The sequence below is a fragment of the Alligator mississippiensis genome, chromosome 4 (assembly GCF_030867095.1).
Source record: "Alligator mississippiensis isolate rAllMis1 chromosome 4, rAllMis1, whole genome shotgun sequence".
Classification (NCBI taxonomy): Eukaryota; Metazoa; Chordata; order Crocodylia; family Alligatoridae; genus Alligator; species Alligator mississippiensis.
Genome location: NC_081827.1, coordinates 29,561,943 through 29,577,604, shown reverse-complemented (window position 1 = coordinate 29,577,604; position 15,662 = coordinate 29,561,943). Strand labels below are relative to the sequence as shown.

The 15,662-nt window shown below is 41.0% G+C and overlaps 1 protein-coding gene across 1 annotated transcript in view; it reads right to left on the bottom strand.

The window, feature by feature from the left end:
* The window catches only part of LOC102560336 (sucrase-isomaltase, intestinal), a 122,476-nt gene that overhangs the window by 34,566 nt on the left and 72,248 nt on the right, over positions 1 to 15,662 (bottom strand). Inside the window, exons 8-12 of the mRNA XM_019487429.2 lie at positions 13,117 to 13,242; positions 12,511 to 12,642; positions 6,285 to 6,398; positions 6,066 to 6,182; positions 5,898 to 5,982 (exon numbers count right to left, since the gene is read on the bottom strand). Of these exons, the coding sequence (XP_019342974.2) occupies positions 5,898 to 5,982; positions 6,066 to 6,182; positions 6,285 to 6,398; positions 12,511 to 12,642; positions 13,117 to 13,242 (574 nt within the window). The remainder of the gene's footprint in view (positions 1 to 5,897; positions 5,983 to 6,065; positions 6,183 to 6,284; positions 6,399 to 12,510; positions 12,643 to 13,116; positions 13,243 to 15,662) is intronic.

Below are 15,662 nucleotides of genomic sequence, written 5' to 3'. Positions count from 1 at the left end.
TACTATTCTGCCAGAGCTAGACTCTTCATGATTGGATCCTTTGACACAAAAGGCTGCAGACTCCAAATTGCGTGATTTGCATGTGGGACAACTTCCTTTATAACCAATTTAGCAGCAACTCTTACTGACATCTCACTACTTATGACTTTAAAGAAGAAACTAAACTTTTGAGGAATGTTCAAGCATAGTGTTCTAGGGACACTTACTCATGAGCCCTGTCCCACATAAGAAAGAAAAGGGAATATAATAGAGAAATTACTAAGAATGCTTCCTATTTTATTATTTATTCTTATTTTTAAAACTGCATAATCACCTTTATTTCTACCTTAACCAGGATGCTCATCTTACCCTTTTATGTTACTCATTATTTTCTTTCATTATTTTCACTATAAAAAATTGCTTTTTGTGGACCATATTTCCAGACACCATCCTTCATTTTTATATTTTGGAATTACAGGCACAAATAATTGGGGATGTGAAATAAGGTCACTGGGAGCCAGGTCCACAGAAGGAGTTTAGGCAGAATTTACATGCCTAAGGCCAACCATAAGATCTTCAAATTCTCCACTTCCTAGTGTGGTATATAAGACAGTTCTGGTCAAGTTGTTCTGCTTATGCACATGTCCAAAATTGGCTCAGATTTGTCAAGCAGTTCAGCATCCAACTCTGATCAGGAGCCTCTAATAAGAATTCCCCCTACCTTTGTTGAGGGCTCCTGTCTGGTAGGTATATTCTAAGTATGGTTAATATGTACCTGTAAATGAAACATGCAGAGGCATAACAGGGCAGCTCTGCACCCTGCACAGCTTCAACATACAGAGCAGTACTGGCTGTTGGCTCAGCCAACTGCAGCTATTTTTGCACATCCCCTCCCACAAAGGCAGTACCTGAGGCTGCTGCCCCAGTTGTCCCCCCTCAGTTATGCTACTGGAAATACAGCAACAGCCCCAATTCTCATTCAAGAGCACAGAAGCATGTGGTGCTGCTAATGGCCAGAACTTTAGTACAGAATATAGAATTCAACACTCTTTCTAAAGAGGCTCATACCTACATCTCTCACAGCCTGACTGCTAGGCTATAGGCTGTACTAGGATAGAAACATTATCAGCCCCTCATGTTAAAACTGTTTCACTGTGCAGAAAAGAATTAAAGATTCACTGGGCCAGGGGGAGTGAGAATGAGTGGTTCGTGAGCTCCGCTGGTGAAGGGGATGAGTGGGGTTCCAGCCCTTGCTCCAAGGTGTGCTTATATATCTTCGTCAATGACTGTTTAATGTAAAATACATCAATAGCCTTTGGAGCAGGGATCCAGTTTTTGACTGAAACAGCTTAGCCCTCTATCGCCAAGCGAGGGTATAGGTCTAAAAATCCCAACTGGAAAGAGGTGCCTAAAGAGGTAAGACCTGGAGCATGGCAAAGCCAAAAAGGCATCCTACTCCTCAGCATTTCTTTTTGGCTAGCTTTGGTAGCTCCCTCAGCTTGCTGGGCTAGGGACAGATATTATACATAAACCAGTTTAAGTGATCAGAAACTGGTTTAAGCATGTAACAGAACAGATGTTCAGTGCACATAAACCAGTTTGAAAATGGCTGAAACTGGTTTGAGATAAACCTGGTTGAATGTAGTATCAGACTTAACTGATTTGGGTCAAACTGGTTTATGCAATGTCTGTCCCAGACCCCTTCCTGGTTTAAGTTAAATCAGAGTCCCACAGCATCCCTGCATTCTCTCTGGGCTGGGCAGGGCAATCTGCTCCAGAGACCTGGGCTGGCCCCTCCCCTCTTCTCCGTGGGTGCAGCTCCAGCAGAGACTGCAGGTATAGCAGGGTTTGCAGGGTTTCCTCCTGTTCCCCTCCCCACTCCCTGCTGAAGCAGGGATCCCTCCACCCCTCTGCCTCACACAGACACCTCTCAGCATTAGCTAGCAGACCACATGCTGGCTATGGTCCGTGCTGTGGGAGACAGGACAAAGGCAGACAGCATAATGTTGGCTTAGGGCTTTTTGGAGCTAATCAACAGGTAGCTAGTAATGTCCCTCTGTTCATCTTTGGAAAAACTTAAGAAGAGCTTGAACGAATGAGAGAAGGTTTTGTTTTCTTAATGAGCTGATAAACACTGAGTTAGGGGTGATAAACACTGTGATATCAACTACTTGCTGGGCTGCTGAGGGGCGTGGGGGGAACCCCTCTCTAATCAGAGCATCCTGCCAGGGCCTGATCATGCCCACTTCAGCTCAGCACTATGGAAGGGAAGGGAGGGCTGCTCTGGTGCCCCCCAGCTTCTAGCCTGAGTCACTGCAGGCATGTGCCTGTATTTCTGGAATAAAAAGGGAATGTTTATCCAGACTGACCTGCAAAGACTAAATCAATTTAGGATCAGGCTTTTTGAGTGTCTGTCCCTAGCCCTGATGTTTGTAAGTCCTGTTTTGAGGAATCTAACTGTCCTCATGCATTGTATAATGAGTCTATGTAACTAGTTGCAGAGGCCAAGTGGCTAAAAGTTAAGCATTGCAACCAAAGCCTCTTAATTGACATAGCCTTAAATCTGTTCTCTGTAATGCCAAGGGACTTGATATTTCATTCTCCCTAGCTGTGAATGCAAAAGTGTACATGCAAACATAAATGATAACAAAACTAGATGCCTAGCTAAGGTGGAAGTGGAAGATACATTTCTTTTCAATGCCCTTATCTTTGACCTTACTGAGGTTTTTGGCCTGGGTTTCTGGCAGCAGGATCTGTGCACAGTGGTTAAGTTGAACTAACTAGAGGAGTAATTCTACAATCCTGAACATTTTAGATTTTAAAAAGGGGGGTTGTTTCAATTTTTACAGTTTTTAATAATACTTTGTATACATTTGCAGTGTGTCAAAAATGATTTAGTTAGTGCCCTGAGCACCCCAGTATGGGGGGAAAGGAGATCTAAAAATAAGCATATTACTGTTACAAAGCATTCATATTGGCATGCCACAGACAGAGAAAAACAAAATGAAATATCCAATATTTAAGTGTCAATAACTAATAAAACTATCAGTTTCCTACTGCTTATTAGGCTTGCCATGGCAGCAGGAGTGTTTTAGTAGAAATGTTGACTGGTTTAATTGCTGGATTGTTGGCATCAATACAGAGCTGCTCGTTTCCTGTGATGGTGTGTCAGCCTGAGGCGCACAGATATTGGGATAGGTCATTCACCAATCACTGTCCTACAGCCTTGGATGTTAGAATATGCTTTACTGAGAGGAAAGTTTACCAAAGATACTGTTCTGTTAGGAAAAGGTATAGGAATCTTGACCTTACACCCAAAAATGAGCAGAAGTTTAATCTATCATGTATATATAGCATGCAGTTCCTGATCCAAAGCCTATGGATACAAGACAAAAGATTCCCAACTGATTTGAGGGGGCTCTGGTAATGCCTTAAACTGTGTAGAACTGAGGATATATAGCAAAATATTTTTACTATCAAAGCCAGAGATTTGAGACAGAGAACTGCAAAAAGGAAAGGCATGCTAGTTGAGTGAAATGTAACCACTGCAATACAGCAAAACGTACCCCAGACTTGCTTCTTTATCTAATATACAAGTTGTTGTTCAGAATTTTAATAGCATACCCACAAAGAAAAAAACATATGTGAGGAAGGGGTGGACTTCACACTTTTGCTAGCAAGGGTTTTCATTATCACCTGTGCCCAGGGCTATGGGGAACAGTGGGAGAAGGGGGTGCCCCCATCCACAATCAGATCACTCTCTAGTTCCTGTTTCCAAAATGGGGGGGAAGAGGGGCTTCCTAATAGGATATACTGGGCCCACTAATTTGTCTCATAGGCTCTGCCTGTACCTCATATCCTACCTCAGTGGGGGGGCAAACTTTTTGGCAAGTACCTTTGGCAAGGTAAGCCCTACATCCTCCCCGAGTGCCACTCTGATCCCCTTCCCCAGAATGATCTGTTCTGCTCCCTGTCCTATTTTTCACTGTGTTCCCCGTTCCTTCCCCAATCTGTCACCAGCCACACACACGAGCTGCCTGTGCCACTTGTGTCATGCTATCCCTGGGTTGGCCACTGCTGTCCTACATGTTGCCTGTTGATCAGTTTCTAATTACTTAGGGAGCTAGTAGGATGGAGTTATAGCATTGTTCTAGCCCACAGGGAAGTGAATAACTAACTTGTAAGATCATTGATTACGCACAGATAAGCTGCTGAATATCTTTTCAAAGAATTGTTAATAGGACAACTACATTATGCTGGTCAAACCCAACTCTTGAGATGTGACACCGATTAGACAGCCTTGTATCCTTTTTCTATGGATCAAACCTACAGTATTCTCAGCAACACTGTATTTCTGTGTGACAGGGGTCCATCCCCAAGCCTGTCTAACATAGACCTGACCCTCTGTCTCTGGGCTACCCACTGACCTTTCTCATCTGTCACGCCTTGATGAAACAATAATTATAATGTTACTCAGGTGGGAAGGCTGCCTATTTACTACCCTGACACTAGTGGTTGTTATCCACTGCTCCAAACCTCCCCGACACGGTGGCCCATGCCTCACAGATGATATATACATTTTAACCTGCATACTATGGCACTGCAGCTGCTCACTCCCTGGTGCTGTGCCCCCGGCACTGGGGCCTGCTCACCCTGTCACTGCGCCCCCTGGCACTGGGGTCTGCTCACCCCTGTCACTGCGCCCCCTGGCACTGGGGTCTGCTCATTCTCTGTTGCTGTGCCTCCCTGGCACTGGGGTCTGCCCCCTGTTTCTGAGCTCCCTGGTGCTGGGGTCTGCTTATCCCCCTGTTGCTGCGCCCCTTGGCACTGGGGCCTGGGGCTCTGCACAGTCGTGTGTCCCAATGAGGCCTTCTCCTCCCCAATAGCCTCAGCCGGAGTCCACTGGATAAAACAACGACATAAATGAGCCTCTGGCCTATAACATAATACAAGTCCTACAAGCTACACTCTGGTTCCTTAAAACCCCTAAACTGCTGCTCGAGTATTGAGTCCTTCCCAGCCCTGGGTAGCTGGTAGACTCCTGGAGCCTCATTAGCCATAGTAGCAGTCTAGCCAGCAGCCACAACGTTTGCAGGTAGTTCTGCAGTGCAGGAGCTCCCTTGCCCTGGCAGCTTGCCAGAGGCCTCCCCTCACCAACCTCAGCCCTGGGGTTTATATGTGCCCAGAGCCCTATCTCCTTCCTGTCAATGGACCGGCCTGGGTGGTTGGACTTTTAACCCCTACCCTCCTGGTACTTGGTGTTCCTATAGGCTCTGGTCTTAAAGGGGCAGCCCTGTCTCCTAGTAACAGGGCTAGGGTTCCCTGTTACATCCTGCAAATAGCAAAAAAAGGTGTCTCACAGGGATCTGCAAAGCTTCTATGTAGTTCCAAAGAAATCCTACAAAGCATTGCGCTACTTGCTGTCCATGTGTGGATAATCTGATATGTTTTCAGATATTTGTAATATTTTCACTTCCCATACAGAATACAGCACTTGACATACCAAAGTCCTTTAATCTCTGCTTCTGACTTAGAAGTCACTTCTTAGTCACTCAATTTTCATAGGGTACTAGGGGCATTTTTCTTACATTTAGAGCCAGGTTTGCTGATTAACATGGGTAACAAGGCCATGGGCAAGACACTGGCTAGACATGGTAACACTGGCAGATTGAAGCAGAGTTTTGGCTTGGAAAAGGACAAGGAATGTCTTTTGCCTAGCTCTGTTGCAAGGATGCCAGAATGAAAAAAGGGTCTTGTGCTTTCTTCACCTCAGAGCTGGGGACAACTGAACCCTAAATGACTATGTAGCAGAAACCATATTGATGGCACAGTAGGCACCCAACGAGAGAAGACAAGATACTTTGCATTGGTTGAGGATACAATTTATACAAATAAAGATTATTTTCAAGTGTACTCACGAGGCACGTATGGGGGGTTGTTGATATCATTGGGAGCGCAGCCTGGCTGCTGGCCAGTTCCAAAATTAGCTGGTTCATTCATGTCCTTTAAGAAATAGAGTTAAACATAGGTAAGGAGTCGTATTTGGTATTTTGGAGAAAATAAAATAAAAATAGACTCAGACTTACAATCCAGAGTCCATCATAGTCAAGGACATTTTTGAACTCAACACATAGTTGGGTCCACCAGTCAGCTGTCTTGGGGTTAGTGTAGTCAGGAAACACTGAATCTCCAGGTGGCCATGCCTAGAATCAGAAGTTGTAAGTACTTTATTAATAATCAACTTTTGATCATTTTTAGCACTATGAAACAACACTGAAACATACACATAAATTAGGAAAACCAACCTTTCCAACAGCTGGAGTTATTCCATCAGAATTGTTAACCCATATTCCCATTTCTTCTCCAAGTTCATAGGGCCTGTAAGTACCTGGTGCTTCATCCTTACTTATGAAAGGATCCTGAAAATGATGGGTTTTTTAAGATTATCAGAAGCTCTAATAAAACAGCTCTTTAAACTATCTGTATTTATTTTTCAGAATAATTTCAATGTTATAGCTAATGGGTATTGTATTGGTACTGGACAAAAAAGATATTAAAGTGGAGCTAAACTTGAGAGCTCATATCAGTAAAGTTCAGAGGAGTCTTACAATTATCCACCAACCAATCAATATAATCCCTAGAAATTCAAGAATGAAGTGACACCATCTAATAATCCCAGGATTATGCTAAAGGTATGTCAGTATTAGTGATTCCATATGTAAATTAAACTAATTGTTAAAAAAAAGCATTTGAATTATTTTCCCCTCATAAGATCATGACTGCAGAGTTAAGCTTTTCTGAGTTTCATTATCATGTATTTTTGCAGTTTAATATGTTTTAGATTTTTTTAAAGAAAAGTTTAACCTTCATTCTCAATGAATAAATAATAATAATGAATAAATAAATGCATTTCCTGCATTTATAATGCACAATTTTGAGATAATCATAAAATCCTTGCAATATACCTCACTCTAAAAGACTGATAAATATTCTCAATCCTATATCCATTAAAATGCAGCTCATCTGAAATTATATTTTCATTTAAATTAAACATTTTGTATACAAACCCTAGACCTAAGACTCAGAAAGGTTACTGCCATGTAATATTTCTCATGAACTGAAGCAATGGCAACATTTGCCTTAGTTCCCTTTTTAATTCTCACTTCAAATTTACCAATTCATGTTGGAGTATGAAGAAGTGTGAAGCAGCCAGGAGCGTACACTTACAAGTATCCCTTTCTGTTCTCTCTTTCTTGCACTTCTTTACAGTCTCCTGCACACACGCCCCCTCACACTGAGCTCACATACACATATACAAATCTTCTTTCCCCTTACATTGCTTTGTGTACATACACATTTGGGTGCATACCCACATTCTTTATTCTCTCCAGTCTCATCTTAAAAAATGAGACCATTTTTCGTTGCTCTCACTGGGACTGAGGCTTTAGGCTGCCCCTGTTACATGCCCTCTTTCAAAATGGGTCCCATTTTTTCCAAGGATACTAAAGCCAATTTGGGGAAATGGTGTCCACAATGCCATCAACAGTGAAGAAGAATTCTGTGAGATACAGGGGAAAGCACTCTGTGACCTCTGTCCAAATAAGAATAAATGAAGACAGGTGTCCTTTTCAATATGTCTTTAATTAAAGACAGCTGCCCTCTCACTGCATTTGGGCACAGTGGAAGATTGCACCTATTTGGAATATGGCAGTTCTATGTGGAATTCTCTGTAGAAACACTTTTGTTTGGGCTTTCTTGAAAAGAAATTTTACAGTTAAGAAAAGTGACAGGAAAACATTACTATCAGTCCTAAAAAAAAAATCTGGTATAGCCCACTGTATGTAATTTAAATAACCTTTAACTATAAAGATTGAATAGTCTATATTATTCCATTAATTTTCATGAGAAACCAAAAAGTCTGATAGTCTGTGCCAAGCTTCTTAAAAGGCACATTTAAAATTAATTTTAGCACCTAAATTAATTACCAGATTTACCTGCAAATTCTCAGAAAATGCATTCTACATTCCCTTAAGTCAGTGCTGTAATTTTAGCTAGGGAACATTACATTCTTCCATATCTAACAAATGTGTTGAATCTCTGCTTTAAGTGAAAAACTCTATTCAGCCTTAACGATAGACCCACAGTTGGAGCTTCTATAATTAAGGAATGCAAGTGTCCATTAAAGTTTTAACCTGCTTAAGTAGTTCAGCTTTGAAAAAAGAAAAACTGTCCATCTGCAGTAATTATTTTTTAATCCCGGAAAAGATGGTTCCCAAGGGACATCAAGGCTCTAACAAGTCAGCTTAATTAGCTACTCCTAATCAGAACTTCAGATTTCTTTTAGCTAAGAGGTTATTCCAGTGCATACATCTAATATATTATGCAGGCTTAGCATCATCATCCTAAGCAGAACAAAAGCCTTTCATACCTGGTTTTGCATTCCACAAGGTTTAGTTTTGGTTCTTTTCCTCCTAGTGCCTGTGTCTGTTAACTCTTTCCCCATCTGGCTCTTTTTAGCTGTCCACCCAGCGACTGTTCTTGGGAAAGGCTGAACCCCCTTAACTCCTGCTAGTTATAGTGAATATTGTGGGCAATCAGAACTTCTCAAATCCAGGCCACGTTTCCCTGTGTGCTCAGAGGTATGCCCCTACCTTTAAAAACATGAGTTGTAGCACCTCCCAGCACCCTACCGTTAAAAGCTGTAGTCATTGAGCATTATTTTTAACCACCATACCTCCTTATTGACAAATTTTAAATAATTTCTAGTTAATGCAATTCCTTGCTGTTTCTATTTTAGTATGATTTAATGACTAGTATGCAAAATCTTTCACTACACTTTTCCTGCTGTAATAGATATTTATCATTTTACTTTATAATCAATGTTACTTTTAGAACATCTTCCTTTGTTTCTAAACAATGCATTTGTTCTGACTCAGAATAGGTCACAATTTAAAACAGGAACACTGTTCAAAGCAATGACGATGAGCAAGTCCTGAGAAGTTTAGATAACATTTTCCCTTAGACAGAAGGGGTGGTGAAGTTCATGACTTCCAGCAGTGCAGTGGTATGGTATTTCTATTGCTCAGGTGCCAGAAGACTGCACTCAGAAATGCTTTTAGTAGCATAATCTTAGCAATGTACTAGTATCTGGATAAGAGAAGACATGCATAAGCTGCTGAGACTCCAGCATGTCTGGGTAGGTCTTTATAGCTGTGCATAAACCAGCATAGAAACAGGCAGTAAAGGGAGAGAACGGGCCACTGAGTTAGGACTGAGGCATATCCATCATTCACAAGTGCTTACATTAGTGGCTCTCAGAGTCTGGCTAGACCAGACTGAATTCAATTCCATCTGATTTCAGAAACTAAACAATCCTGGGCCTGGCTACTATTTGGATGGGAAACCACCTGGAAATCCAGGTGCTGCAGGCAGCCCTCACCTCTACACTGAAGGCATGCCTCAAGAAAATGGACATCAAGAGCTGGGAGCAGATGGTTGCTAACCAACTCCAATGCTAAGCAACTCAACTGTGGCACCCTGATTGAGAATCACTGGGGTAACAGTTTGGTTAGCAGTTCATAATGAACAAGGGATCATATAATTTTGACCTATTTTCTATTTGCAAGTTGTTCATGAATAGACTGACTTTTATTAACCAGTTCATTATTCACAAGCATTCAAATCAGTGATCATCAGCTGGTGCAAATGGTGGGACTTCAGTGGTGCTATGCTAGTTTGCAACTGATGAGCATTTTTCTCTCCCTTTACTGCCTGTTTCTATGCTGGCTTATGAACAGCTGTAAAGGCACCCAGACCTACCCAGACATTTTGTTTGGCCCCTTTTTGTCAACACATTTTACGACTTATTGGCAAACCACATTGTCTATGACTTATTGGCAAACCACATTCACCACATGTGTGCCACTATTTGGCATTATCAACTTGTGACCAATCACTATTACATATTGTTGTTTCAGTCTTGTGGCTTGACAAGCATAACTCAAGGAGTTAGTGAGAGCAGTCTGTGACTGTTTGGAACAGAGCAACTACAGAACTAGGAAGATTTTAGGATATTTCAAACTTTTCCTTTCCTTGGCAATTGTGTCATGCTTTTGCCTAAAACATTAGTGCTGAACAAAATCAGGTTATTGAAGCAAGGAAGTTAACAGATTTAATGTAATTTAATAGACCTTGCAAGGCATACTGTAGCATAACAATCAGTCTGCCTGTCTTTAAGAAGAGAAAAAGGTGATTCAGACAACAACAGATACATAACTTTGATTTCAAACAGTATGTAAAGCTTTAGAACAAATTTTGAGGGAAAGAATAACTAAAGGCAGGGTGGTAAATGGAAATTGGGATAAAATGCAATACAGGGTTAAGGAAGCTAGATTGTGTCAGACTAAACTGATAGCTTTCTTTGATTTTTTTCAGACATAGGAAATGCAGTCTAGATGCCAACAAGTGATTTCACTATGTAAGAAATTATTAAAGATGAAGATGATGATGATTAGTGCAGGAATTGTAATACAGGTAGGATTCTGGTTAACAATGAGAAGTCAATGGATAGAACTGAAATAGAGCTTTTAAGAGTAGGAAGATACTAGTGGAGTTCCTTAAAGATCAATCTTGAGACCAATATCAGTACTGACCTTAGCACATAATGTAGGAGGCTCCTAGTGATATTTGCTGATGACAAATTGTTTGCAGGTGTCATTAATACTAAGGAGGATCAGAATCTGACATTGGCAGAATTGCATGACCTGAAAAATGGGAGTAATAAAATAGGGATGCAATTTAAGGGTACATGCAGCCTGTGAGGCCATGCACTTAGGGACTAATAACAAGAATCCTTGTTGTAAGCTGGGGCTCATAAGGTGGAAATGAGAGGAGGAAATAGACCTGAGTGTATTAGTCAATAAGAGGATGATTAGGAGCCACCACTGTAATGTAACCATGAAAAAGGAAAATGTGATCCTTATATATAATGGAGAAAAATACTTTCAGCAGAGATAGGGAAGTAACAGTGCCACTGCACAAAGTACTGGCCAGAGAGACTAATGTCTGGGCACCATTCTAGTCACTCAGGTTCAAGAAAGATTAATTTAAACAGGATCAGGTACAGAAGAGGGCCACTAAAAGTTACCAAGGGGTCTGGAGAGCCAGGCAGGATCATATTCAAGGGTAATAAAGGACTTTGGCTTATTTAGTCAAGCAAAATGAAAACTCAGAGAGGATATGACTGCTCTTTAAAAATACTCCTCTCTGAGCAGGAGATCATTTATTTACAGAGAAGATTGGCACTAGAGTCAAGAAGCACAAACCGGAAATTAAAAGAAGGTTCCAACCATCAGAGACCCCGGGTTCCAAACCAGCATTCACACAAAAGGCACCAAGACAAACTACCAACTGGTGTTACACAGAGCACGATAAAGTCATGAATAGGACGGTATGACATGGATGCCCCTGATGAAAGGGAAACGGACTCAGTGCCACCAAAGTTCCTTCCTGTCCTATGCTCCTATTTATAGGTAAAATAGTATCTTCATCTACTTACACTCACACAAAGTCTTAATGTTTGGCATACATGTACACAGACCCCCACACAAGGCATGTGGCCATATTCTTGTTTACCTTGTATAAACTGCCTCTCTGCTTAATCCCCAAATGAGAGCAGGGTCAATGCAATACCCTGGTTATTTATTAGCTTGAGGAACACTTCCACCGTGATGCTTCATTTCTGTTAAGCTCTGAAGCATAATTTTTCCTCTATCTATTAAGGCCACTTATTTAATTTACTGGCCTTCCAATTTTCTGTCACCAATTACTTTCGTTATAGTTATTGTGACAAGAAGTAATTTCAGTGTGAGTATGTGTGTGTCAATTTGCTGCAAAGAAACAGCTGTCTTTGTAGGAAAAAATGACAGGGAAAGCAGAAAGTCTCCTACTGCCAGTTCTGCCCAAAATTAATCTAGTTGGTCATGACATCAATTTTGGTTACAGGCTCAAAATTTGTTTTCCACAAATTTTCATGTAAACAAAACTTCTCTTCTATGAATATTTATGAAAAGTAAACATGGCAAAGTGACTTATGGTCTCTAGTTCTCCAAAATGATTTTGACTAGTTTTTCCCACTGTCAGTCAGTATTATATGCACAGTAAGCTAATTGATATATTGTCATAGAGGCATTTATCATAAACCTGTACACACTCCACTTAATCCTTAATGGATCCCAAGGATTTTTTTTATTTATTCTTCACTGAAACTTCTGGAAAAAGTGAGAAAAAAATGAAGTGTTATTGTACACAGAGAATATTGCTATAGAAGTACCAGATAAAAGCAATAGTGAATCATAGTGAGAAGTGTATAAATAATTCCTTTTCATTTACAGGACAGATGCATGTTATTATCAGAAGAAAGGATGGAGAAGCCATTACATAGCACACATACTTCAGCACCTAGACATTGTGGTGAGTGATACCACATATATACCCAGCATAAACAGACAATTAGCGATACTGTTAATTTACCAGGATAATGACATAGTGCATTCCATCTTTTTTCAGTTGTCGAATGTACTCTGGCAGACCTGAATAATTCTCTTTGTCATAGGTAAAGTCCAGATTACGTTCCATATAGTCAATATCACCATGTTGGACATCCTGATTGTTTGTTGAAATGAAAATATTTTAGTATTTTATTCACAGAATCAGAATTTACACAACTCTATGTAAAGAAAACTTATGAAGTAAATAACTTGCTCGCATGTGTAACTTAAAATCCTGGACACATCAATAGATTAAGAATGGGAAAACTAAATTCTGCTCTCAGTCACAACTCTGTAAATCCACTGTAACTAGCTATTGACTTTATCAGAGTGGACTGGAAGGTAACAAAGAGTACATTTGTCCAAGCACCTTAAAAATTATTTTTGTTTGTGAGCTATAAGGATAGCATTTGAAAAACCATTACACAAGATTATGAATATCCTCTTACTGTGCCATTCCCTTCATAGAGTAATTGTTCCCTTTCCATTGTTGCTATTGCTGCTGTTATCATCATCATCATCTTCCCATTCATTTTACTTGGGGAAGGTGATTCTAAAATAAAATATACTTTGCAAAATTCATACTTACATATGGAATATCATACTGCTGCATGCGAGCAACTGTTTTTTTTAACACATCAATGCTGCCATAATCCCAGCGAGACAGCTGAAATCCCAGAGACCAATAGGCAGGTAAATGTGGGCGTCCAATGGCCTAAAACACAAATTGAGAAGAAATATATTCCAAGGGGCAATCAGAAGATTTTGGAGAAAGAAAAACATATTGATATTTTCATTTCATTAATCTGGACCTCAGCACCTAGGTTGAAGAATTCATCACAGTAGCTCTTCAGTGAAGAAGGGAAAATGAAATCACTTAGCAAACTTCTTCCATAATTTGATTCACCAACAAAACACAGACATATAGAAGATACTCACTACAAAATTCTGTAACAGAAGTCTTCCCATTCATTTTCTCCATAAAGATGCAATTACAAATACTGGGGCAAACTGTGTGGTCTGCTACACACTAATGCACAAGGCCATTTGTGTAGAGAGCAATCCTTGATAATTCTCTAATCGCATTTACGTCCCTGGCAGCCCTCACAGTCTTCGGAGACCTGAGTTGGTCAAGAATGTCCATCAAAGCTGTTCAGTAAAAACCATTTTTTTTTCCTTTTTTATTAAAAACCAAAGAAAATATTTCATTTCAATAGGAAATAAAATCATTTTATACTTTATCTTCTTTTGTGGAAATCTTTGGGAAAATCATTAAGTGGGGTATTTCCTCACCAAAACTAAACATTTTCACTGAAAAAAATTGTATAATTTTCATAGAAATTTTGAATGAAACAAAAAATACTTTTGAGGGGTTTGTTTTCTGTTTTTTCTCAAAGTACACTTCTTTTTTCCAGCCAGTTCTACTAGAGACCCCAGCAACTCTTTACCCACAAAAGAGGAAGGCCTAAACAGGGAACTGTTGTGGTTCCATCCCTTTGCCAGGGACAGGTCACACAGAGGCTATTCATAAGGACAAAGTTAGAGGGATAACAGTTGGTAGTACAGAAGAAAATTTCCGGGGAGTTACTACAACATAAATACACATACTTAATTACTCCAAGAGGGATCACAATGAATTCCTGGTTGCTAAGAATGGCCCTCAAGCTGTAGCATTCACAGTGGAGCAGATATGCAGCTGCTCTGCATCAAAATTTAAGGAGAGGGGCCTGACACAGGCTCTCTCTCTTTCTCCTCACAAAGGTTTTTCTGCAGATGGTCCAGCATGTGGTCTCCTTTGAATGCAGGGCTAACTGCAAAAGAAGGGCAATTCAAGGTTCACAATATCACTGTCAATCCCTTCAGCAGAAACATCAGCTACAACAGTGTTGTTGGCAGTGTTTGGGATATTGGGTCCAACATGAATAAGGAGGTACTGTTCTGTCCTCTCAGTCTACATACTTATGTTTATATGTCTATGTATACAAGTCAATGTATATCTGAACTTGTTTTTCGTTAAGGTTTTAATAAAGTTATATGCACAGCTAGATGATGTAAGCAAATGTTCGTATTACTTCTACTCTGACTTCCGTATTAATGTTTGTTGTCTTGTGTAGCTCCTCATAGCAGAGATGAGCTCTAACTATCAACTTGAGCAATGCCCAAGACAAATGGGATGATATGGTAGGGGACCTATAGATCGGTGGTCATCTGGGGGACAGTGATCACCAAATAATAGAATTCTTCATAAGACGTTGAGGGGGTTAGGTAACTAGTAGGGTGAAAGTGCTAGACTTTAGGAAAGCTGATTTCAATGAACTCAGGCGATTTGTCAAGGATGCACTGCAGAGTAGGAGTTTTGAAGAGATGGGAGCCCAGGAAGGGTGGCTGTGCCTTAAGGAAATGATCCTTCAGGCACAGAGGGAGACGATCCTGATGCAAGGAAAAAGAGGGAAAGGGGCCAGGAGGCTTCCTTGGCTGACCAGAGAAATCCAGGGCAGCCTACAGGCCAAAAGGGGGGCACATAAAAAGTGGAAACAGGGAGAGATTACCAAAGAGGAGTATACCTCCTCTGCTCACGCTTGTAGAGAGGCAGTTAGACGGGCCAAAGCTACCATGGAGCTGAGGATGGCATCTCAAGTTAAGGATAACAAAAAATTGTTTTTTAGATATATAGGGAGTAAAAGGAAGGCCCAGGGAGGAACAGGACCCCTACTAAATGGGCATAAGTAATTGGTGACGGACAGCGGGGACAAGGCTGAACTCCTCAACGAGTTCTTTGCCTCAGTGTTCCTAAGCGAGGGGCAAGACTTGTCTCTCACTGGGGTTGTAGAGAGACAGCAGCAAGGCGCCAGACTACCATGCGTAGACCCTGAGATGGTGCAGAGTCACTTGGAGGAACTGGATGCCTTTAAGTCGGCAGGCCCAGATGAGCTCCATCCGAGGGTACTGAAGACACTGCCCGGCGTCATTGCAGAGCCACTGGCGGGAATATTCGAATGCTCGTGGCACATGGGCCAAGTCCCGGAGGACTGGAAAAGGGCCAGTGTGGTCCCCATTTTCAAGAAGGGGAGGAAGGAGGACCCGGGTAACTATAGGCCAGTCAGTCTCACCTCCATCCTTGGCAAAGTCTTTGAA